Source organism: Battus philenor, unplaced genomic scaffold (assembly GCF_028537555.1).
Source record: "Battus philenor isolate CCGP_79_NKW_IND1 unplaced genomic scaffold, ilBatPhil1.0.hap1 SCAF_25, whole genome shotgun sequence".
NCBI lineage: Eukaryota > Metazoa > Arthropoda > Insecta > Lepidoptera > Papilionidae > Battus > Battus philenor.
This window is the reverse complement of record NW_027181688.1, coordinates 2,144,770-2,168,859: the sequence shown is the minus strand read 5'-3', so window position 1 is coordinate 2,168,859 and position 24,090 is coordinate 2,144,770. Positions and strand designations below refer to the sequence as shown.

General features: G+C 35.4%; 3 protein-coding genes across 3 annotated transcripts; 2 read left to right on the top strand and 1 right to left on the bottom strand.

Annotated features, from left to right (window-relative positions):
* The first annotated feature begins 7,154 nt into the window (after nucleotides 1-7,154).
* On the top strand, nucleotides 7,155-8,150 carry LOC137924849 (uncharacterized). Its single transcript, XM_068768228.1, has one exon. The coding sequence runs from the start codon at nucleotides 7,155-7,157 to the stop codon at nucleotides 8,148-8,150; it is 996 nt and encodes a 331-aa protein (XP_068624329.1).
* A 3,437-nt stretch (nucleotides 8,151-11,587) lies between these two features.
* Nucleotides 11,588-14,466, bottom strand: LOC137924967 (uncharacterized). Its single transcript, XM_068768389.1, has 2 exons — nucleotides 14,388-14,466; nucleotides 11,588-12,581 (listed from the first exon to the last, which is right to left on the bottom strand). Exon 2 carries the CDS (start codon nucleotides 12,571-12,573, stop codon nucleotides 11,617-11,619), a length of 957 nt encoding a protein of 318 aa, XP_068624490.1. The 5' UTR covers nucleotides 12,574-12,581; nucleotides 14,388-14,466; the 3' UTR covers nucleotides 11,588-11,616.
* A 1,798-nt stretch (nucleotides 14,467-16,264) lies between these two features.
* LOC137924920 (uncharacterized) lies at nucleotides 16,265-18,013 on the top strand. Its single transcript, XM_068768329.1, has 2 exons — nucleotides 16,265-16,343; nucleotides 16,906-18,013. Exons 1-2 carry the CDS (start codon nucleotides 16,298-16,300, stop codon nucleotides 17,937-17,939), a joined length of 1,080 nt encoding a protein of 359 aa, XP_068624430.1. The 5' UTR covers nucleotides 16,265-16,297; the 3' UTR covers nucleotides 17,940-18,013.
* Nucleotides 18,014-24,090: the final 6,077 nt, after the last annotated feature.

The following is a 24,090-nucleotide window of genomic DNA, read 5'->3' as shown; positions in this document are numbered from 1 at the left end:
TAGATGCTATAGAGCAAGTAGTCAATATAGCAAAACTAGCAGTGTCTGGGAAAAGATGGAAGAGAGGCTCGATAAAATACTGCCTGGTTGCCACCTTGGACATTAAAAACGCCTTTAACTCAGCAAAATGGGAGGTTATCATGGGGGCACTTAGCTCACTGAATGTACCTCTATACCTACGTAAAATAGTCGCTAGTTACTTCTCTGATAGAGTCCTCATGTACACTACGGAAACCGGGACGGAGGAGTACAAAGTCACTGGAGGCGTCCCACAAGGGTCAGTACTAGGGCCACTTTTGTGGAACGCTATGTACGATGGACTCCTAAAGAAACATCTACCCAGCGAAACTAAACTCGTCGCATTCGCTGATGATCTAGCAGTCGTTATAGTAGCGAAACACGTGGAGGAAGTGAAGTGGGCATTTGAAAGATCCTTCCAAATAATCACTCTGTGGATGAGGTCAGTCGGACTAGAACTGGCTGAGCAGAAGACGGAAGCAGTGCTCATTACTGGCAGGAGAGTTGCGGAGACCATCACACTCAATGTCGGCAGCTGTGAAATCGCAACTCAACCAGCTATACGGTACCTTGGAGTAATGATCGACCATAGGCTAAACTTCAAAAATCAGGCTGAGAGAGCAGCAGCGAAAGCGTCTCTGGTGACAGCTAAACTCTGCCGACTCATGCCTAATGTCGGAGGTCCCAAGCAAAACAGAAGGAAGTTATTAGCGTCGGTGACTACGTCAGTGCTTATGTACGGAGTACCCATATGGTCCGACGCACTGAACAAACAGGAGTCCCGACGGAAAATCGCCTCTGTTTATAGAGTCAGCACTCTACGGGTAGCTAGCGCCTTTCGTACAGTATCGGAGGATGCGGCATGCGTGATAGCAGGTATGGTTCCTGTTGCGCTTCTTGCAGACGAAAAAACTGATCTGTACCGAAGCAAAAAAAGCAAATCAGACCCAACTTCAGCTGAACTTAGAATTCGGGGAAGACTGAAAAGCTTGCAACAGTGGCAATCGTCCTGGGATAAGTCGACGAAAGGAAAATGGACGCGTAAGCTAATACCAAACCTAGAGCCATGGGTGAACCGAGATCATGGAGAGTTGAACTACTACCTGACTCAGATGATATCCGGCCACGGATGTTACCGAGCGTATCTCCATAGGTTCAAATACGAAGATTCCCCTGACTGTCCTAATTGTGTCGGAATGATTGAAGATGCAGAGCATGTCTTTTTCGTCTGCCCCCGATTTAACGAAGCCAGGAGCTCTCTCGAAACGAAACTCTGATAGCTACAATGCTATCCTCGCCTTCGGCCTGGGAACTTACGAGCGCGTACTGTATGACGGTGCTGAAGGAGTTGCGAAAAACAGAGCAGGAGCGGAGGAAGTTGGCCTGAACAGCCACTCTATCAGAGAAAGCTACGGCTGAATCCCCCCCGCGAAGTAATGCCTAACGGCCATGCCGTGGGGACCAGGGATACCGAAGAGAGAGGATTGTTTTTAGTCGGTATTGATCTAGATCGAGTCCGACATACGGGGCACCAACATCAGGCCCTATGATACGTAAAAGTATTTTTAAACCTCTATAAAAAAAAATATATATATATATATATATATATATATTTACCTGGGAAAGGTACTATTATGTAGTATGAATAAATAAGAGATGTTACACGATATCCTATTTTAGAGGCCCAGGAAGTGTTTTACCATCTTTTTAAATACTGACAGCGATACAACCTTATTTGATTCACTGTGAATTAATTATATTAGATTGTCACTATTCATGAAAAGGTTTTCAGGGGATAGACAGCAACGTCTTATGTGTATCATAATACCACACTGTAGTCGCCAATTCGACTGCCAAGTGTGGCGATTATGGTATATTCCTAGATAAATATTTTGAGACATAACACGGGAGTAACATGTAAAACCCACAACGTACTTTTTTCTAATCATTGATGATTAAACTTATTGATAGCTTTTACATCACCTAAAGGACATTTAAAATAAGTTCTTTATATTTAAGTCCTTTTTTCAATGATGACAATTCCACTTTCTTATATATTTTTCACCCAGAACAATAGAGGGCGCTATGATAGGGGTTTCGCTGATAGATCAATTTAGAAATGAGGTCTGTGGAAGAAGGTCACATTTATAGCTTAAAGCAATGATCCCCAAAGTGGTCTATATTGACCCCTAGGGGTCTATGACAACCTGCAAGAGGTCTACGTCAGCGAAAAAAAATTTAGGGGTCCATGAAATGAAAATGGGGGTCCACGATGGTAGATCTCAACACATACACTGATAGTACCTATTTACTTACATCATACTATCTTATAATATCAAAACATTTACATTATTTATAAAAGTACCTATGAAGTAAAAAAATTATAATATGTTAAGTATATTTTACATAACAGATACAAAATTTTAGTTTGAGTAGTTTTAATTTAAATTCAATTAATAAATGTATAAATTAACATGTGTTTTTACTTTTAATTTTTAACACTAAACTTCACTACAGTTAGAAATTTACATGAAATCAATATCAGGTAAGTAGGGGGCTTACCCAACAAGAAAAAATATGGCATGGGGTCTACAACACAAAAAAATTTGGGGGAATCTGGCTTAAAGAATTGCTTGTGTGAAATGGCATTCAGGGAATATCTCTTGTGGAAACGATGATTGAAGCTGAATGATGACCATGAGCCAGTAGATGCGGCACTGCCTACCCTCCACTAGGAAGTTCGATGATATACCAAGGTCCCAGGAAGTTTTTGGATACAGGCAGTCCAAGACCGGCCGAGACATTTGGGTAAAGCTTATACCTTGTGAGCATCTATCGGTTGTAAATAAGATATATACATAAAGATATAATTTTAAATCACACGAGCGTATTGTTTTGAATTCATTTGAAATTGATATAATATTCAATGAGTTTACATTTTTTATTTAAACTAAGTAGCAGATGTTGCATTCTTATCACGTAATGTTTTTATAAATGTCAACGCAGATTACTTTCTAGCTACTGTTTCCACTAGACTAGTTTGGCATCGCCCGGACGGTTAGCGATAAATATATACATATATACATATACATATATATATATATACGATGTCTAAAAATTATACAAGGTGATTCGTACGTGTTATAATGGTGAAGCCTAGCACTAAGTGTTGTTTTTATTATCATTCGCAACACATCTCCATTACATACAGATTTTTTTCCAATTTCCAAATTACTAGCTCTTCACATGGTTTCATATATATATATATTACACATTAGAAAAATTTCTAAATTTTCACGCACGTCCGGTACAAAAGTGGACACTTGCAATAATTCCTGCGCCGATTTTTCGGCCAGTATTTGCATTGATCTTATTACTTATCTTAAATAAGCATTGGCAAAAGAAAAAGGCTTAAATTGATTTGGGGGGATAAATGAATGATTTAAATTTTATAAATTCACCATTCTTTTAAAAATAAAATCTAGTAAAAATATTTTTAAAAGACTTAAAACTTTGTTATACATTTATATATATATATATATATATATATATATATATGTACATATATAAACTCATTTATGGTTGTAACGTTGCAAGTTAACGTCCCATAAATCTTAGTTAAAATTTTAACTAAAAAAATATAATCACGAGAAACGTCTCTTAAATCGCAATACAGCAAAAAAATTATTCAACCCTTAGCGGGTAACGGTACGTCTCAAGTGACGTGGGGTCGTGGGAGCATGCTCTTGGTTTAACGGATCTTTGTTTTATAACAAAAATTCCAATGCGCCCGCGCACCAGCACACAGAGTTTACACCAGTGCTCGGGAGAAGGATCCTGGCCTCGGTCGCGTTCACTAGCTAGGTGTCGTCTCACGCACCGACGCACACTCTTTGTGTCGGTTGCGTACACCAGCTATGTGTTTTTCACGCGCCGGGGCCAATTAGAATTTACGTTATAAATTCACGTCTTGGTCCTATTCATTCTCTGGGCATCATTTAGTTCACGCCACAACCTTTACATCGCCTTGCATAGTTTTATACTGCGACTTTTATGCTGCAACTTTTACACTGCAAGGTTTACACTGCAAGTTTTACGCTTCGAGTTTTACATTGCGACTTTTATGCTGCGACTTTTATACTGCGAGTTTTATACTGCAAGGTTTACACTGTACACTGTTGAAATGATATCACCGTGCACCGGAACCGACACATACTGCAACCTACCGGCGCTCCCTGCTCTCGACTGCTGCCGCCTGACCAGTCCTGAGAGATCGTGCGGCTGACCACCACCACCATCAGGGGAGTGCCGAGCTGCGATGTAAAATTAGACCAGGCCTTCTGCCCACTACCCTTAGTTAATTAAATATATACATATTATTCTTTTTTTGCCTTTTGTTGCCAACTACCTATTTTAGTTAATTATAAATATATGTATTTCTTCTTATTAAACGGCACACTCTTATATCGGCACATGGTTACCTTTGTGTTATTCTCGTACCGTGTTTGAAAGTGGAAACGGTGCACACGATACATCCACACACGATACATCGCGTGACCATACAGCGTTGTACTGCTTATACAATACCTAGTTCTCTGTTTACATGCATTATATGAGATCACTTTCTATGTAGAACAGTCCCTAAAAAAAAAATCTACGTGTGCGTTGGAACTAGGAAAATTTATATGCCAGGAATACAAACCTCGATGATGCTATTATTTATATATTTTAAAACAGAGTTCCCCAAACTTTTTTGTGTCGTAGATCCCTTGCCATGTTTTTCCTTCTTGGGTAGACCCCCTACTTACCTGATATTGATTTCCTGTAAATTTCTAAATGTAGTGAAGTTTAGTGTTAAAAACACATGTTAATTTATATATTTATTAATTGAATTTAAATTAAAACTACTCAAAATAACATTTTGTATCTGTTATGTAAAATATACGTAACATTAAATAAACTTAAAATAAAATAACATAAGCAATTAGTCAATATTTTTAGTGAGAAGAATGAACCTGATGCTTTAATAATAAATTATCAACATTTGGCGTCAATTTTGTAAAGGTTAATCTTAAATCTCCTCGGCTAATGATGTCCAATCTGTTTCTTTTTTTCGTTATGAAATTGGTAACAGCGCTGAACCCCCTTTCTACTAAACATATATAATATTTTTTTTACTTCATAGGTACTTTTATAAATAATGTAAATGTATTGATATTATAAGATAGTATGATGTAAGTAAATAGGTACTATCAGTGTATGTTTTGAGATCCTCTATCGTGGATCCCCATTTTCATTTCATGGACCCCCAAATTTTTTTGCTGACGTAGACCCCTTGCAGGTTGTCATAGACCCCTAGGGGTCGATATAGACCACTTTGGGAATAATTGTTTTAAAACATGTCTGAATGTCTCAAGGATTTCGTCTATCGCGAGAGTCAATTATTTTAATTTTCGGTAGCTTACTAAACTTTAAAAAATTTGGTCACCTTCTCAACCGCCTCACGTATTAAATTTCAACCCAGCAAGATATACACCTGCCCCCAAAGATATATGTTATGATATACCAAACTTGTTTGTTAACAGGGGCGTTTGTGAACTATATATAAAACGTGTATGTGAGACATATATTATATATATTCTTACAGCCCTTAGATACCTATTGCATGAAATATACCTCGCCAAAGATATCTTTGAGGAATATATGTCAGTGGGCAGTGTGGTGTTATGGCACACAGAGGTCGCTGCTGCCAATCCTCTGGAAACTTATTTGTGCGCAGTGGCAATCCTATAAGATTATACACAAAGTGTGAAATATAAAATTTTAATACGGGATTCGAACCCGCGACGTATGATCGCAAGTCTCTATGCTCTACCGCTAGGTTACTTTGATTAATTATTTAATGGGATCAGGCGTTACCTTGCGGAAGTCCATCCTAAGTAAGAAAGTGACCAATATTTAGCTACTTCCGCACATGCAGTGGTAGTCGTGCCACAAAGTGCACTGTCCGCCAGCCCGCAGATAAATGCGCATGCGGCAAACGATGCGAATTACACAACTCCCGTTAAACTACTCAACACGTGTTTCACTCCTCCACGGGGCATCTTCAGGAGTTATGTTACACCGATTAGTGCCAAACTCTGTGTCTTCTTACTTTGATTAAGTTGTTTGGTAAATTTTAATGTTTTTTTATTAAGAAATAATCATTATTATTATATATATTTTAAATTTGTCCTGCTGTGTAAAATTTTTAATTTTAAATTAAAATAGACCTTCGCCAAATCTTCCACGGACCTTTGGGGTGGACCCCTCGAGAACTACCTTGGGAACCATTATTAAGGCACAGACGTTTGGTATCCCAGTGACAGAATTTAGGGACTCGAGATAGTTGTTTAAGAATTGTTATATTTATTAATAATTAAAAATTATTATTATTTAATATACGTTTAACTGATGCTGATTCTTGTTGGTGATCGCAGTGTGATATTATGGTACGCAGCTGATGTCCGTCTTCTGGAAGCATATGTAATCCGTGGCAATCCTATATAATTAATGCATAAAATGTGAATTTTATGAAATTGTATACCAGAAATCAAACCCGCGTCCTACAATTGCAAGTACTCTGCCGCTGAGATACCACTGTTCGTAAATCAAAATTTCGTACTATTCGTTATTTACTGAGCTCTACGTGGTAAAAAGAATATTATTACTGATGTCTTATAATGCTAGAGATATCATGATGGCTCAGTAAATAGGTGGAAAAGAGCCAACTGATTTTTACTGTTCCAGCATCGACAATTTGTGTACTAGATGGCAAAAGGTTATTGATAACGAAGATGAATGTATTGTTGATTAGAAATAAAAACTTGTTAAAAATGTAGTCGCGTGAATTTAACTTACGTAGGCGTCATTACTTATATACGTCAATACGTACTTATAGATTGGTATTATTTTCAACTTACAAGCAATCAGAGGCCTGTAGAACGGCTTCGAATTGTCAAACATTTCTATACACTCAATATGTAATCTTCATATATGTATAACATTTATTTATATAAATTACTTTGTAAGGACACTGTTTCAGTTATTGTTTAATGAAATATGAAATTTATTTTGTTACAGGTATCCAAAAAATAATGTTTTTATCATTAGCAACATCGTACTGCATCGCAAATTTAGTGCTATCGAGAGAACTTGTCAGATCGCCTAACAGCTACACGTCTATATTCAGAGAGGAACAAGTCATATTTTCATCAGAATTCAACATAACAAGTATATTAGTACCGGCCGACAACACTAAATATGTTCCCGCTGATGTCGCTGATATTCCATCTATCTTCTTCACGATATCAAATCCTAGATTAGAAGGAGGTACATGTATTTACGTTCTAGAAGGTCTAGCGGCTTATGAAGTTCTAGAAGGTGGAAGAGATACAACAGCTGATTACAGTTCGGATAAAACAATATACTTTGGTGCGAAAGATGGTATATACGTATATGAAGCTGGTACATTATCAGCTAAGAAATACGGTCCTTTCACCGATGATATATCTCAACTACAGAAAGCAAATAATAGTGATACAATTTTCATTTTGAATTCAGAGAGGAAAATTTATAAGATAGAAAAAAATGGTACAGTTAAAACATTGGTACAGTCAATTCTTTGCGCTTTGGAATTTGTTTTGGATACATCTAATAATATTTATTATATAGCGTGCGATGATAGAATGCCTCACGTTGCTCGACATGATGGAAGTTATATAAGTTACGTAACCACTGTCGGTGAGGAGTTCAGAGAAATTAAATTACTTCGACCCGCTTTCATTATGGATAAATGTGTACCACTTTTTGCTGATGGTGGACTATATATCCTATATGCAAATGGAACAACCGACAAAAAGGACTTTTATATTAGAGAAAGACCTTCAGCGTATAGCATTGATGCAACTTTATATTTGGTCGCAGCAGTAAATGGTAAAATTTACGAATTCAACGTAATGGAGGTTTTATTAAAATCCATGTTCGGCGTCGTATCTCACTGGCCGAGTGATGTTACGAAAATCATCATGTCAATCATTGAGACCGCCAAAGACAACGTTTACAAAGACTGGACCAGCATTCTAGACCACTGAATAGATCTATTTTTGATTCGGTAAAGTTATGTCAATAAATATTTTTTTTATATAATCTGTACAATCTAAATTGACGGAGCATAATAATCATTGAATGCATCTTCAAGAACATAGTGCGTTTCTAAGAATGTAAAATATTTAATGATGTTATTAAATTATTTTATTATTGTTTATTATTATTTTTATATAAATTTCATCACAATAATTCAAATAGCGTGGACAGCGTTCGTGAAATTACGCAACATCTTTTCTCCCGTATCAGTCAGTGCTTTCAGGCGAAAGACTCTCGACCAATGTGTGAAATATATAAAACCTCTCACTTCGGACCTCTTTGGCTAAAAGTCGGTCAACGTTATGGAAAGGACTGTATTGGTGGTTTCCCTACTAGATTAAATCATCAATGGGGAGATCTGTAGTCAAGTTAAAGTGGAATTAGGTAGGGTATATAGCGCGCAGAACAGAAGGCTGTTGGATCCTTAAGGTTTTGTATTATTCACCATAGATCATGTCGCTTTCAACCGGTCTTAATAGAAATCTTTGGAGTAGCCTTATGTCTTAAAATTTATCTCTGTCCCACATTACCTGTGTGACGTTTTGTCAGTCGTTGTATTTCGTGCGACAGAGATAACGCTCTAGCCGATTGTCTCTTTCCAAACGTCGATGTGCAATATATATTGCCGGGTACTATAGTTACTTCGTGATTTTAATGTAAATTTATTTTTACGTTTATATTGTAGATTTTAAGCCAGTGAAAGTTTTTTTTTTATATAAATAAGATTATATATCCATGTTTTTGCGTCTAGTAAAGAACTAGAGACACGGGTACTACAATTGTATGTTTGGCAACTGTTCATTTATATTCCGGAACAGAAATAACTTCTGCGACATCTAATGTAACGGACTTGAATTCTCCAGAAACGCAAAAAACAATGACACTTTTTCAAACACTGGAACTGAGTAAATGAAGAAGAAGCAAGCAGAGAAGAATGATGAAGGGAAGTATTGAGAGTAGCGAAATAGCTAAATGGCGGAAGTATTATTTAATATCTAATAGATTCAGGCATTCCTTTGCGGAAGTCCATCCTAAGTAAGAAAAGGACTAATATATATCTACTACCGCTATGTAGCAGTAGTCGTGCAATAAAGTAAACCGCCAGCCCGTTGATAAATGCGCATGCGGCAAACAATGCGAATTACACCACAAACACCGTTAAATCACTCGACACGTGTTTCACCCCTCCACGGGGCATCCTCATGTAACATTACTCCTGAGCGGAAGTAGCTATATATTAGTCCTTTTCTTACTTAGTGTTATTTAATTTAGGGCGATAAAGTGTAGTAATGTATTAAGAAAACACAACCCAAAGAAAACTGTGATAAAAAATAGAATATGTAAATAATAAAATGAAGAATAAAAAAAATGTACCTAGCCACCTAAGAGATGGAAGGAAGGCGATGAAAGCAAATAGGAATGAAAGAACAAAATGAAAGATATTGTGATGGAAATAAGGTAAGAATAAAAGAAATAGAGAAGTATGACAGTGAGTAAAGAATAAAGTTGAAAAAATCTGAAAAACTTATTTGTAAACAAAGACCCTGATCCCAATTAATTAGGGATACGAGAGGCCTCCAATAGCGGGGGCCATAAAAAAAAACTCAGGGCGATAAGCCAGATTATTCTTCCTATGAGTCTTAAGTCAGTATGTACCAGCGCAACTCAGTAACTCTCTTTCTATGTCTACCAGAAACTTAATGGTTTTTTTTCTTTTATGATTACTTTTGTTGTTGTAAATTTATCAAACTTCCCGGACGCGCACAGAGCTGAACACGTGTCTGACCGAAATGTTCACGAGGCAACGTATTCTCAGAGGAACTATGTAGATTTAAGCTTAAAGGTAGTGCCAAAATGATAAAAGAGGTAAGAAAGAGAGAAATTGTAGAAGATGAGAGTGAGGGTAAAAATAGGGAGGTATATATATATCAGACAATATATACTTACAATAAAAAAATACCAACCTAGTTTTACATATATTTTTCTAATTTTATTTCTAAATATAATCTTGGTATTATTAATGTGGTTTAACTTTTTATATCAACACTAGCTTTACTAACTACCGCGCCTTTAATTTTAAGACATATCATTGCTAGTGTAATATTTCTCGACTTCTGAACTAGGCGCTTATATTAGTGACTAAAATGCTTGCTAATAAAAATTCAGTATAGACCTTTTAATTCTTTGTCGCAAGGTAAAAAAATTATTGACAGTCCTCAATGTCGTTTAAATTGAACTTTAGTTCGTTATAATCTTGGTTTCTATTTTGCAGGAATAAACTTTAAATATCTTCTACATATTTTTTCAATGTAACTGTAAATATTGACCCTCTTGTACATAATAATGTAATATGTAAATAAATAGTTCATCAGCTCTGTGTTTGGCACTAATCGGTGTAACATAACTCCTGAAGATGCCCCGTGGAGGGGTGAAAAACGTGTTGAGTAATTTGGCGGTGGCGGTTGTGTGATTTGCATTGTTTGCCGCATACGCATTTATCAGCTGGCTGGCGGGCGGTGCATTTTATTGCATGACTAACACTGCATGTGCAGAAGTGGCTAAATATTGGTCCTTTTCTTACTTAGTTCATCAGCCATATTTAAATTAGTCATAGTGTGCTGATTTTAGATTTACTGACAGGGTAATACAAAATAACATAAAAAATAGCACATATAATTCAATGTTCAAGAATAAACATTTTTAAATTACATCCACTACTTTACTAAAATATTACTTGACCAAGAATCGTATGTGATTTACTAAGTGTATGTATATACAGTTAGTTGGTGTCAAATGGCAGCTGAAAATCGTGTGTCGCTTGCTTTTAATTTTTCCATGTTTTTCGATGTTTTAGCGTGATCTTTTATATTTTTATATTAATTTATTAAAAAGGTTTTAATGCCGTCGTAATAACGCGAGCGATCTCGTCTACCAGAACGTGATGCGTAGTGAGGTTTAGAGAGGTAAGCAAGCATAGCAACCAGTGATGTCGTTGAAGCTGCAGGTTTTGTTGACAAGGCAGTTGGTTCTGACAAAGTGATCAGTGAGTCTTTTTTATTTGAATTCATCTAAAGAGTTTCATTGCGAACCGTATATTTGGCTACATCCACCCCCCCAGAGAACGTTAGGTAGTAAATATCGCAAGCGAAACTTGTATGCCAGAGCGTGTTACATATAAACTTTTAGAGGGAATAATTGACATCGCAGCCGGTGAAGTCATTGGAGCGGCAGATTTTGTTGTTGGTCCTTCGAAGATAATTGGTTCTGACGAAGTGGCCTTAATATTATTTAAAAGATTCTTAAATCAACCTTATAACATTATTGGATTTGGAAACAAATTAAATATCTTAAAAGAAAACTAAGAATAATTACGATATTGATTTATTTACCCATGAATTGATTTAAAGGTGAACTTTAAGACAATAACAAAGCAAAGAGTGCACGGAAGAGATCTTCTATCTCACCTAACAAAGTTTCGAAGTAACTTAACTCCAAGTACAAAAGATCGTACTGATAAATCTTTTTGTCTTTAGCATAATATTGCATCCAACCAGGTTCAACTCCGTACGCACTCGGTTCAGTATCTGGACTGATCTCGATGTAGTCCAAGAGTTTTGCTTCATCATCTTTTATTAAGTATAAACTACCATCAACAATGTATAACAGCGAATTATCAGATAGTAGTGATGGTTTTAGCAATTTTGCCTGAATCGATTTTTTCGGAACACCCTCTAGCTTGATCACTTCTCCAGTTTTGTAGATATAAATTTGATTATCAGCATCTACGTAATATAAATTGTTGTTATAGTCTACGACAATCTGTTCTGCGGCGACAATTTCTTCTATTTTCTCTTTTCTCTCTCCACCTTCTGTTACTTTGTAAACAACTTTATCTTCTGTTAGAATGTAAATTAAATCACTGCCGCTCGGCTTAGCAATGCCAATAATACTGTCTGTGATTGTACCGTATTTTTCAACTGATATTTTTTCGTCATCATACAGATAGATACCATCGTCTGCAGCAATGTATGCTTCTTTACCTTCATCATTGGCAGCTGCTGCATCTCTACCGTTCTCTAGTAATTTCTTCGGTTCATCATTTTTAAAGACGTATAAACCTTTATCTATCCTGCTTCCTGACTCGTAGTCGGCTTCGACGAAGAAAAACAGATATTTACTGTCCGCATTCACACCGTAGTTAAGACCGTTTAATGGCACAATGATGTTGACGATTTCATATTCACCGGTGTAAATAACGAATGAGTCCACATACACGTCTTTAGTGATGACATATTTTTTAGTTCCATCAGAGGTTGGAGCGGTAGAGGCATACCCTAATAGGGTTAGAGCAATGACTGTTAACAACTGCATTCTTGTATCTGAAAAATAAAACGAAGGTGTTGTTAAATAAGAATTTAGATTCACTATTGATCTGGAGAAGTTACTTCTTCTTCATTACAAGGTTTAAAGCCTTCCGGCAAAGAAAATGATTTGTGGTTGTTTTAGTAATTGCGAGACCGACTGGAACCTTTCTTATTCAGCTTGGATAAGTTTATTTCAAATTTCCTTAAATACAACTTCGAAATTCTTATTTAATGATATCATAACACGTCCTTTTCTTTCTTTTCTTTTGATCAGTGTTTCACACTGGAGGTAAATATGCCGATAAGATCCCATAGTGTTAAATATTAAAATAAAAGGATGTTATAATAATGAAGATAATTGCAGAAAATGCAAGGTACTTTCAACCGGCTCTATTGAAAATATATGCCCAGTAGTGGACATTCTATAGCTAAAATGATAATGATGTTGGTGATGAGGTGAAGCATCACAAGTGAAGCGTTCGAATAATGTCTAATGGTATAGGTATACTGTCCACTACGATCTACAACGTCTATTTACCTTATTATTGTACGTATTCGAATACTGACAATCAAATAGTCGTTAGTGCTGTTGGAAAAGATCATTTCTGTAAATAGTGCCAATAATGTACACCAAATAGATCACAAATCTCTTTGGACATAGAGACATTAGACATACCCGTAATGAAAGGACTCAATGGAACGTTTGATAGTGCTAGTACAAGTGGAAGGCAAGGGATCTCGTGGAAGCTCTTCAACTAGATGAAGAGACATCATCAGAACTATCACTAATAAGTCAGTAAATGCTTCTACTCCGCCAAACATCGAGCTACATGGCGACGCTTAACGAGATCAGCAAGACCACCAGATCAGATTGCATAAATACACGACAAAAATGTACCTAGCCACCTAAGAGTAATAAGATAATGGAAGAAAGGCGATGAAAGCAAGAAGGAATGAAAATACAAAATAAAGGAAAAAAGATAAGAATAAAAGAAATTGAGAAGTATGAAAGTGAGTGAAGATTAAACATAAAAATTTGAAAAACTTATTTGTAAACAAAGACCCTGATCCCAACAAATTAGGGGTACGAGAGGCCCCCAATAGCGGGGGCCATAAAAAAAACAGATTACACGAATGAGAATAAGATGCACGTGCATGGATGGTCTCTGACTTATCCTGGGAATACGCATATGTGGTTTGACGGTTTACCACACAATACACGTGTAACTATTAGCAACACTTACTCTTAATAACTTGTAATTACATAAGTGATGGAAGAATTCACACAAACACTTTTGTTTAAGGTTGGAGAAAACTTCCAGTGAACTTTTAAAATTGATATAAATACCACTAGGATTTCACTGGTCTCCATATATGTTCATTGGTTATTATTGCAAAAGCCTTAAAGGCGTTAAAGGAAAAAAAAGGCTTCGCATCTTTCTCACCGTGAATTAAGTGATCACTCTGAAATTATGTTAAATCAATTTGTTTTTCCTTAAACTTTTATAATAACTTCTGAAGTTACAAAGTCAAAGAATTAACTGTAATAAATGGCGATGAAAATTTTGAAAACGACTTTAATATTAATCATCTTTATCCATACATTAATTATAATGTAAGGTGTAATGTGTATAATGCATTTTTCTTACTTTAATATCATTATGATATTGTTTTTAACTATTATATTTTAGGTTGACTTCCCCTGATTAATATACGCTAATTTACAGTAAATAAGCTATATATTCACCCCTTTAAAGCTTTCACATCTAAAACCAATCACCCTGTATAATATAAATTTTATCAAAAGTTTTCTCTACTCACCTGACGTTCCGAACGTTCAAATTGCGACGTCTTCACAATTATCTCAATATATATATATCTATATGTAGATAACATAATGTTCATTATCTTTACAATTATTAAAGAAAAATATAATTTAACACCTTTACTTAAGATTGAGAATTTAATGCTATTGACTAATTACTCTTCGTTGTCACTAATATTAAATAAATTGATTTTAAATTATACATTGATATATCATAAAATACGAGTATTAACAGATTTATCAACCTATTACTGTTGTAACTAATTATTAAGTCACCGCAATGGTTAACCACACTACTTTTAAGGAAATCGAAAGATTATCTGCTGTAGACAGACGATCATGGGGCGGAGTTTCTCCAATAGAAGGCATGCAGCAGTAGTCGTGCAATAAAGTGCACCGCCCGCCAGCCCGCTGATAAATGAACGCTGATAAAACACAGAGTCACTTATCGGTGTAACATTACTCCTGAGGATGCCCCGTGGAGTGAAACACGTGTTAAGTGATTTAACGGTGGTAGTTGTGTAATTCGCATTGTTTGCCGCACGCGCATTTATCAACGGGCTGGCGGGCGGTGCACTTTATTGCACGACTACTGCTGCATGGCGAAAGTAGCTATATATTGGACCTTTTCTTACTTAGGATAGACTTCCGTAAAATAACTGAATCCATTAGATATCCGTAGATAAATAAAAGACGTCATGATCGAAGAATTGAAGAAGCTCATGTGAAGTGGCAATAGGTGGTATACAACGCCAGTCGATACTGGGACTAAAAGTTTCTTGAGTAGCAGCCACGAGCTACTAGCTCGGACCTATGGCTTGATCAAGGTCATGAAAGTCCCTAGATGCGGGCAGCGCAGAACAGGTCATTCTGGGGATCTTTTGGTGTAGGCCTATGCCTTTAAATTGACGTCTATCGACTATCGTGAACGAATGAAGCGTTGATTATTCTTGCACAATAATTAAGAATAATTATTTCAGAAATAGTTCCATAGAGCTAACTTACCTCTGCAGAGTGATATCTAAAAGTGTTTCTTGTTTTGATCGCCTTTGAAAACATTTAACGTTATCGTTCCAATAAGTAGTAAACAAGAACATAGGTCATACGTTCTTTTGACTAAAAAACTATAGGAATTTTTAAAATTTTTTTCTAATATATATATGTATATAAGCTATAATTATGTTAATATTTACAGCTACGTAAATCAATGAATTTAGATATTATAAATAATGTAATGATAATATATTTAAAAAAAAACGCTTCTAAATTCAAATTACAGTATATTAAAATTGGTAAATATTCATTACTTGTCCATCCACACTGTACTGCAGAAGTTATTGGTTTGATATATTCTAATAGAAATTCATATTGAACATTTTATACAAATCTAATAGAAAAGACCTTTGGAGAGAGACAATAGACTAATTTCTTCGTAGAGCATTATCTCTGTCTCACACTACCTATGTGACGTTTTGTCAGTCGTGCGACAAAGATAACTATATACGAAGTCGAAATTAGCCGATTGTCTCTTTCCAAAGGTCGATGTGTAATATTTATCGCCGGGTATTATAAAAGTTTTAAAGCATTTCTCTGAAAAATGAGTTATACATTCCCTACTGAAATCTGACATCTATAATTTCTTTCTTATAGAGTTCAAAATACATCTATTTACGACTCATATACGCAAAATAGAATCATCATAGGTAAAAGGTAATTTAAAATCTAATGATAAATTAAAACAATACGACAAAAGTTATTATTTTAATGTATGTATTTATCAGAAATTGTGCATAGCAATAATAAAATGTTTACATAATGTGAATTTCTGTCGGGTTTACCTATCTCAGGTTTAAAAGGTCACCTAAATGTTACGGAACAACACATGATTGTGACAATATAAAAAATCATGAGTCCATCGCGAAGTTGGCATTCTTTTCAAGTTCCTTATAGAGGTAAGCTGTACAGACCTTTCTCTATCATATAACTTAGATATATACAAGAGTCAAGTTCACTTTGCTATTAGAAATAATCAGTTAATTGGAACAAAGATATCGTACATAATTTTCAATACAGTAAATTATAAATTTCGATATATCAAATAGATTATTTTTCAATAATTTTGTTTTTAAAGCCTTATTAAATTAAGAATTGCGCTAAAAAGCTTCTGTAAATTTGCTACAAAGATATTTTTTGCCTGACGTATAATACCATCACATGAATCCCATAGTAAAAGTGATGGGGCGATCAACTTCAAAAATTGATTCCAGCACTACAATACTGATGATGACTCTTGAACTGGTATCAATAAATACAGGCGGACATCAAAAAATAGTTCCTTATTCGAATTGGCAAAAGGTACTTCAACGTTATCCGAATTTTTAAAATTAAATTAAACAAAAAAACATAAACGTACGTATGTACTTACGTAACGTGAAATTTAAAATGACCTGTTCATCCGGCCCATGATAGAGTTTAAATTTATTCATAGTAATAATAATAAATCTATTTTTACAGAATCCAAAATGATTTGCAGTAAATTGTTTATGCTCCTCCTACTGGTCGGTGCTTCATGCGCTGCCCCGGTTACCAAGGAGGAGGAAAGCGAAGATGAAAAGATAGTTATTCCTAAAACTATTTTTGACGACGAATTTTCAATCTACAAAGGCAAACACGACATTGTGGATATTCTAGTGCCGATGAATTCATTCAACTTCAAACATAACAGTGAACTAGAGGAAATTGGTGATTTCGACGATAATAACATTGTTATATTCTTTGTCGAAGCAGACATTGATGCGCATGGAAAGAGAGATGATAAAGGATTGTTTGTTTTTAAGAAAGGAGAAGTAACACAACTTTTGGAGCACGGTCGAGCGGCAGCTGCGAGCAGTGATGAAAGCACAGACATTTTCTTCGCCGCTAAGGACGGTATTTACGTGTACAGTAATGAAGAAAACAAAGCAATCAAATACGGATCAGTTACCGATGACATCATTGCTATTGCCAAAGAAAACGGTACCGATGTCATTTACTACGTCAACAAAGATCACGAGTTGTACGTTGTCACTGAAAACGGACAAAAAGCGACTAAAGTAGAAGGCGTTGAAGGAGCATTAGAAATTGTTCTTGACTTTAATAACAACCTTTATTACTTCACTGAAGATAGAAAAGTATACGTTAAGACACCAACAGGTTTAAAGAAGATCGAAGGTCTACCTGAAAATCTGACGAATGGAAAACTAATCAAGCCTCCGTTTTTAGAAGACGATGTCGCAGTTTTCCTTGTAGACAACGATTTCTACGTCCTTCATGCGAACGGAACTGCAGAGTTTTCAGATTTCGCAGTTGCACCTGACGCTAAACCAACCGCTTACGCTATGGAAGCGACTGTATTCCAATACTACGCGTACCAAAAACACATTTACAAATACAATCTTATGAAGCTTGTTCTCAATGATCTTTTTAAAGATCTGTCTAAGTTACTAGAAGAAAACGAGCAGAAATTGGAAAATGCTTCTCCTGTTAAAAAATCTATCAAAAAGCACTAAAACTAACTAAAACGTTATACGAATCGTTTTAATGAAATATTGAATCCAAAGAATAAAGTTATTTTTTATTTACATTAATATTATAATAATAGTTTAATTTTATGAATCTATACCAAGTTTAATCCAAGACATTTAATATCACAATTTTAAATATATTTTTAGTCAATTTTTCTTCATAAGCAACTGTATATTTGTTTTATAAATAAGACTTTTCAGTAACATATTTGTCGATGGTCTCATTTAGAATTTTACTACAGATGCTATGCAATCCAAAGCTCCCTAGAGAGTCTCGGCTCGGTTTATTGCTTTATTTCATTTACCGGATTAAAAAGTCTACAAGGGAAGGAAGTCAATCGATGAGGGCAACGAACACTGGTCATCGTGATAATTTTTAAATGCCTATGCCTAACAGCAGGCATCTATCAGCTGCTATGGAAGACGCCCATCCTCTCAAGCTACTGGGGAGGACTCTTCTTTCGATCCAAAAGTGCTGAAAGAGCCGAATTCAATCGTGTGCTTTTATCGGATCAGTATGTTTTTAAGGCAGCAGTCAGTAACTATGGCATCACAACTAAACACGTTAATAGGTAGATATAGATATCAATAAGACCACAAATTTCCATAAGACCAATGTGAAGACTTGCAATTACCGTCTGTCGACCATAACAAGGTGGGTAGACGTCCTTCGGTACACTTGCCTCTGTTACAGAAATTTAAGTATCCAGCAGACATTTGTTCTATGCTCAATGTACCCTATTTATGCACTTGCCGCATATAGCCTTTCATTTGCTGCGTAACAGATCCTAGGTTTTGTCATAGAAATGAATTTAGGTTACCTATCGCTAATAAAAAGTTCATGGACTATTATTTTTCTGAGACCGTTTTGTCGTACTGAATCATTTAGGTTTAGGTATATACTTATAATTAGAAGATGAATATAATCCTTGTCGGATCTATATGTGATTTTCTACGCACTTGTATAAAAATTAATTTTATTTCAGCCGTATTACATACACTACTAGATACAGTACTTCCTTAAAATTTTTTCAAAAGGACCTATTTGAAGCTGCCAGCATTTAGCGTCTTCAAATGACGTTTATTAGATCTCTAATATATTCAGGCGTTACATTGCGGAAGTTCATCCTAACTAAGAAAGGGACTAATATATAGCTACTTCCGCTATGCAGCAGTAGTCGTGCAATGAAGTGCACCGCCCGCCAGCCTGTTGTTAAATGCGCGTGCGGTAAACAATGCGAAACAACTACCGCTGTTAATCTACTCTACTATTATTTATTAGATCGTTTGTCCGGCTTGTTGATTTACTTACTACACTTCATCTATTCAAATTTGATTATTATTATTATTATTATAAAAATGACATGCGAAATAAAAAATAATAATTAAACGGTTTTATTTAGTTCGACCCGTACGGAATTTATTTGTTTATTTATTTGGGTCAAAACTAGAAATTAAAATTTAAGCACTTTCCCGTTGTCAGATTGATCTGAAATTTGGTACACACATTTAATTTAGATGAAAATACAATATAACATAATCAATAACTTTATAAATCTAAGATGGCCGCCGATACAAAATGGCGGATTACGTATTTTTCCTTAACCCTCTCAATATGGGTATCAAATGAAAGGGCACAAGTAAATCACGATGATTATGTCAAAATTTAAAATTCAAGATGGACGCCGTTCCTATATGGCGGACTAGGTACATATTTTTCCACAACCACCACAATATGGGTATCAAAAAACCGTTTAACTAAAAAGTTTTTTAAATGTATTTTATATTTATTAATTCAAGTATGTTATATCTATATGTACAATTAATAATGGGCTTTCGTGCATCTAATGGGAAAAACTATTGAAATTTCCAATTTGTCAATTCCATCTCATACTGTGGTATCATTGAAGAGGGTACGTGTTGGTCATAGAAGAGGTCAGAAAATCAAACATCAATCCAATTTGATTTTTACATTAATTACTTTCGTAATTGTCCTTGGATGCAGACATTTTGACCTCAAGCGAGAACATTTCTTGCTTTATCACGGGTTATCGGTTTGTTATTGTACATATATATTATGTTTACTCATATAGATATAATACATACATCCAAACCTATTTTTGTGCGGTGGGAAGGAACCGAATAAAATAAAATCCTAAATAAAATCACAAAACCATCACGAAAGGATATAAAAAATATTATTGTCAACAATTAAAAAGTACTTTTGTTGCAATGGTATTTTTTATTGATTTGTATCGCTAGTGTTATGTTTACAATATTTTTTTTCGCTTTTACTAAGCGCAGACAGTCGGGAGAGGGTTGCCGCTATTTGATACGGATCTCTCTTCACCCAGCTGCGAGTCACGACAGCGTTTTATTATTATTAACATTTTTTCTTATTGGTAAATACACCTAAAATGTATATCTATAAACAAAACAATTTAAAAGTTTTACCTTGGTACATACATTGGTACATTATTTTACTTCAAGTCGCTGCCCAAGCGCTACAGACTGTTAAATGCCTTGTGGTTTAGAACGATTTTTCCCTGAGGAGGTCCGGTGAGTTGAACGGAGGTATATTAAGGTATTCATATAAGGTCACGTGGTAACGTCTTTTGGATTCGAATCGGGAGCAGTAGGGCATAAAAGGTCTTACGTAGAGAATAAATCAAAACCTTACGGACTTATCACTTCACATCTTCACAGCACACTTTCCACGAACTTAATCTGTCGGTCCACCTAGTGGGAAGCTTTCCCACGCCGCGACTACCTTAAATCTGGGTAAGAAAAGGACCAATATTTAGCCACTTCCGCGTATGCGGCAAACAGCGCATTTATCAGCGGGCTGGCGGGCGGTGCATTTCATTGCACGACTACCACTGCATGTGCGGAAGAGGCTAGGATGGACTTCCGCGAGGTAACGCCTGATTCCATTAAATATTTAAATCTGGGTTTCCCTTTCTACATGACTCACGTGATATATTGTTTACATCATCATAGAAGTTGAAATTGATATTGGCTGATCATTCTACTATATTTATATAAAAATCTGTTGCTATAGGATTATGGAATACGTTACCACCTGTAATAGGACGCGCAATGTCGTTGACAGATCTAAAAAAAATGATTGAAGAGCACTTCCTTGACCTCTAAAGTTTTTACTTGCATTTGTTATTTATTTATATTTATGTAATACATATGCTTTGTATAATAAATATATGTTATGCGTTTCTTCGTATGTCTTGCAAGTAATAACGACACGAAGTCCGAAGTAAAAGTGTGCAATCAAACTTAGCCCATATTTAAACCGTTTTAAAACAGTGTTCAAACGGGCCTGGACCAGACCGTGATCCAGTAGCCGAATGTCCCGCATTTGGAAGGCTCCGGTACGAGACCGAATGCCGGATAGGAAAAAAGATTGAGGAGGCCACACTCGCCTCCATTATAATGGAAAAGGATGCAAGAGAGTTCGTCCTCAAATTCTTCAGGAAAGTTGCACAATATGTAATTTATAGGAATAAAACATAGTTAAACATAAAATATTGTAAGTCTTATTATATATTTAATCTTATTAAGATAGATTTATTGAAATTAAAATAAAAAAATGTAAAATTGATGTACATGAGAAAAATAAATAAAGCTGTAATACTGCATTAGAAAAAACAACTGAATTGTTTGAGGATGGATGAAAGTAATGGAATGATTGAGAAAGAAAGATGGAATTAAGGTATGATAGAAGGAAGAAAAAAAGATATTGTGAACTATGGAAGACGAGGACGAAAATAAAAAATTCATGTGAAAAAATTGTTAAGAAATAAAAAGGAGAGATCCTATTTTTTTTTTATTTTCATCCTCGTCTTCCATAGTTCTCTTTTTTTTCCTTCTATCATTCCATGATTCCATCTTCCTTTCTTCTTTTCTTCCATCCTCAAACACTTTAGTTGTATTTTCTATTGCAGTATCACAGCTTTATTTAGCTTATTTATTTTTCTCATCTATATCAATTTTTTTCACAGATTTTTACACTTTTTATTTTAATTGCAATGAATCTAACTTAATAATATTGAATATATAATAAGTCGCATTGTAGCTCCTACTATTGTACTATGTATATAGTGTGTATATTAACGTGTATATTTGTTAATGTATATTATAGTAAGTATATGTACTAAGTATAATGTATGCCCAAATCCTTTCACTCATGTCTCTAATAACGATCACAGGTAGAGTGGATACTAATGCAGTGGAAACGGAGCTGGCAGTGTTGTTGGTGTCTGCAGAGTGTGATGTGTTTCGCTTGGACTGTGGACATCCTGAGATGGAACGTCACTTGTCACTTGAATGTCTTAAAGGTATTGCAGGGAGTATAGCGGGACATGCTCGCTAGAAGTGGTTTAAGGGTGAATAGAGGTTGTCTCAAAATAGATCTTTGAGTAGACCCGAAAGAACACCTGAACTTTTGGAAGATCGAGGTCTCTGTGGAGGTCCATGTTTTTTTATGGACCCCGCAATTGAGGACCTCTTGTTCCCCTATCTTCTTTATGGAACAGGGAATTTTTTTCTCTTTTAATAATTTTTATCACTTTATTTCCATATTCTCCTATTATTCTTCACATACACTATCTTTCTTCTTCTATCATTCTACAATTTCTATCTATATTTCTTTTCCGTTCTAACTACCTTTCATTGTTCGCCTTTCTTCCTTCGCTTTCTTTGTTAATTATAAAAGAATTTAACGTTTCTTTACTTATAACCTAACCTAACCTAACCACAGGGGCTTTTATTCTCGACTTAGGGTGTTACAATAATTAATATCATTAAACATACGCAGACTGCTTAGTTCATATTTGCAAGGGCGGTTTTAGCTAGTGTAGCGCCCGTGTGCAATGAAACCCTGGCGCCGCCTAGGCCTGACACCTTCCCCGCGGCTATAACTATCAACTATGCCGTTGTAACAAGAAAGTTTATTTCATATTCCAACAAGATATTTTATAAGTTGGTATAGCTTACAGTATGGTATTAGTTACGGCCTTTCTTCTTATGACGGCAGATTAACACTCATTGTTTTTATGCCTGACCGCTAGTGCCTTAAGGTTCTGGAGATAAAAAGAGACAAACCATAGACAAAAAATAGATAAACCTTGTTAAGGATGTCGGAAAGTGCTAGATGAAGTAGCTGGTAGCTTCCAGCCAGTTCTATTAGAAATCTATTGGGAAAGCTTACCTTCAACAATGGATGATATTTTGCACCTGTCTTGATGAGAGTAAAGTGACAAAAATGAATAGATAGTATATACCAGCGTGTAGTGAAAATTGTGATTACGTAAATGTATTTTATTAAGAATTTTACTTTAATATCAAATTTTACTAAGTAATATTTTTCGTAATTATTCTTCACGTCAGAAATGAGTAGATTCGTAGAAATAAGTTCCTTGATATAGCTAGAAGGTTTGCACGTTTAAAGTAGCAGTGGGCGGTGCTTGGATAGATCTGTCACTTGGTGGACCTACGATATAGTCAAGCACGCAGGAGGTCGCTGGGTATGGGCAGCGTAAGAAAGGTTATGTTTGCAATCTATGGGCCTATGCAACCTTTAGGCGTCTATCGCCGTATATGTTGGTGAATATGTCTCTTTATATCTTTGAAAGATTAGTGATGAAGACATTCGTGTATTTTTTTGATAAATCCTAATATGTGTATAATGATGTACACCAAAACCTCGTTTTGCGTCGTTTCGTTTTGCGTTTTTTTTCGAAGTTGCGTCGCTACTTAATTAGTACTAATTTTCACTGTGCGTCGTTAGATTTTCGAGGTTGCGTTGTTTTGGGTTCGAGTCTTTAATTTTTTTTTTTTGAAATTTTCTTTTTTTTTCCTCAAAGATGGCAACACTTTTGTTTCTAATTGCGCCATGCCATCAAAACTCGAGGATGCCCTTTCTGACTAAAACAACGCAATTTGAATACAATTTTATTTTCACTTTGTTTTGCTAATTTTGGAGTTCAGTTCCAATTACGAAGTGTGTTGTAATGTAGTGCGTCGTGCTTTTTTTAAAAAGAATAATAAATTTATATAAATTTTAACGTGTTGTTTCTGGTAAAAAAAAGGTAAATATTTTTCCAATTTATTTATTGGCAGA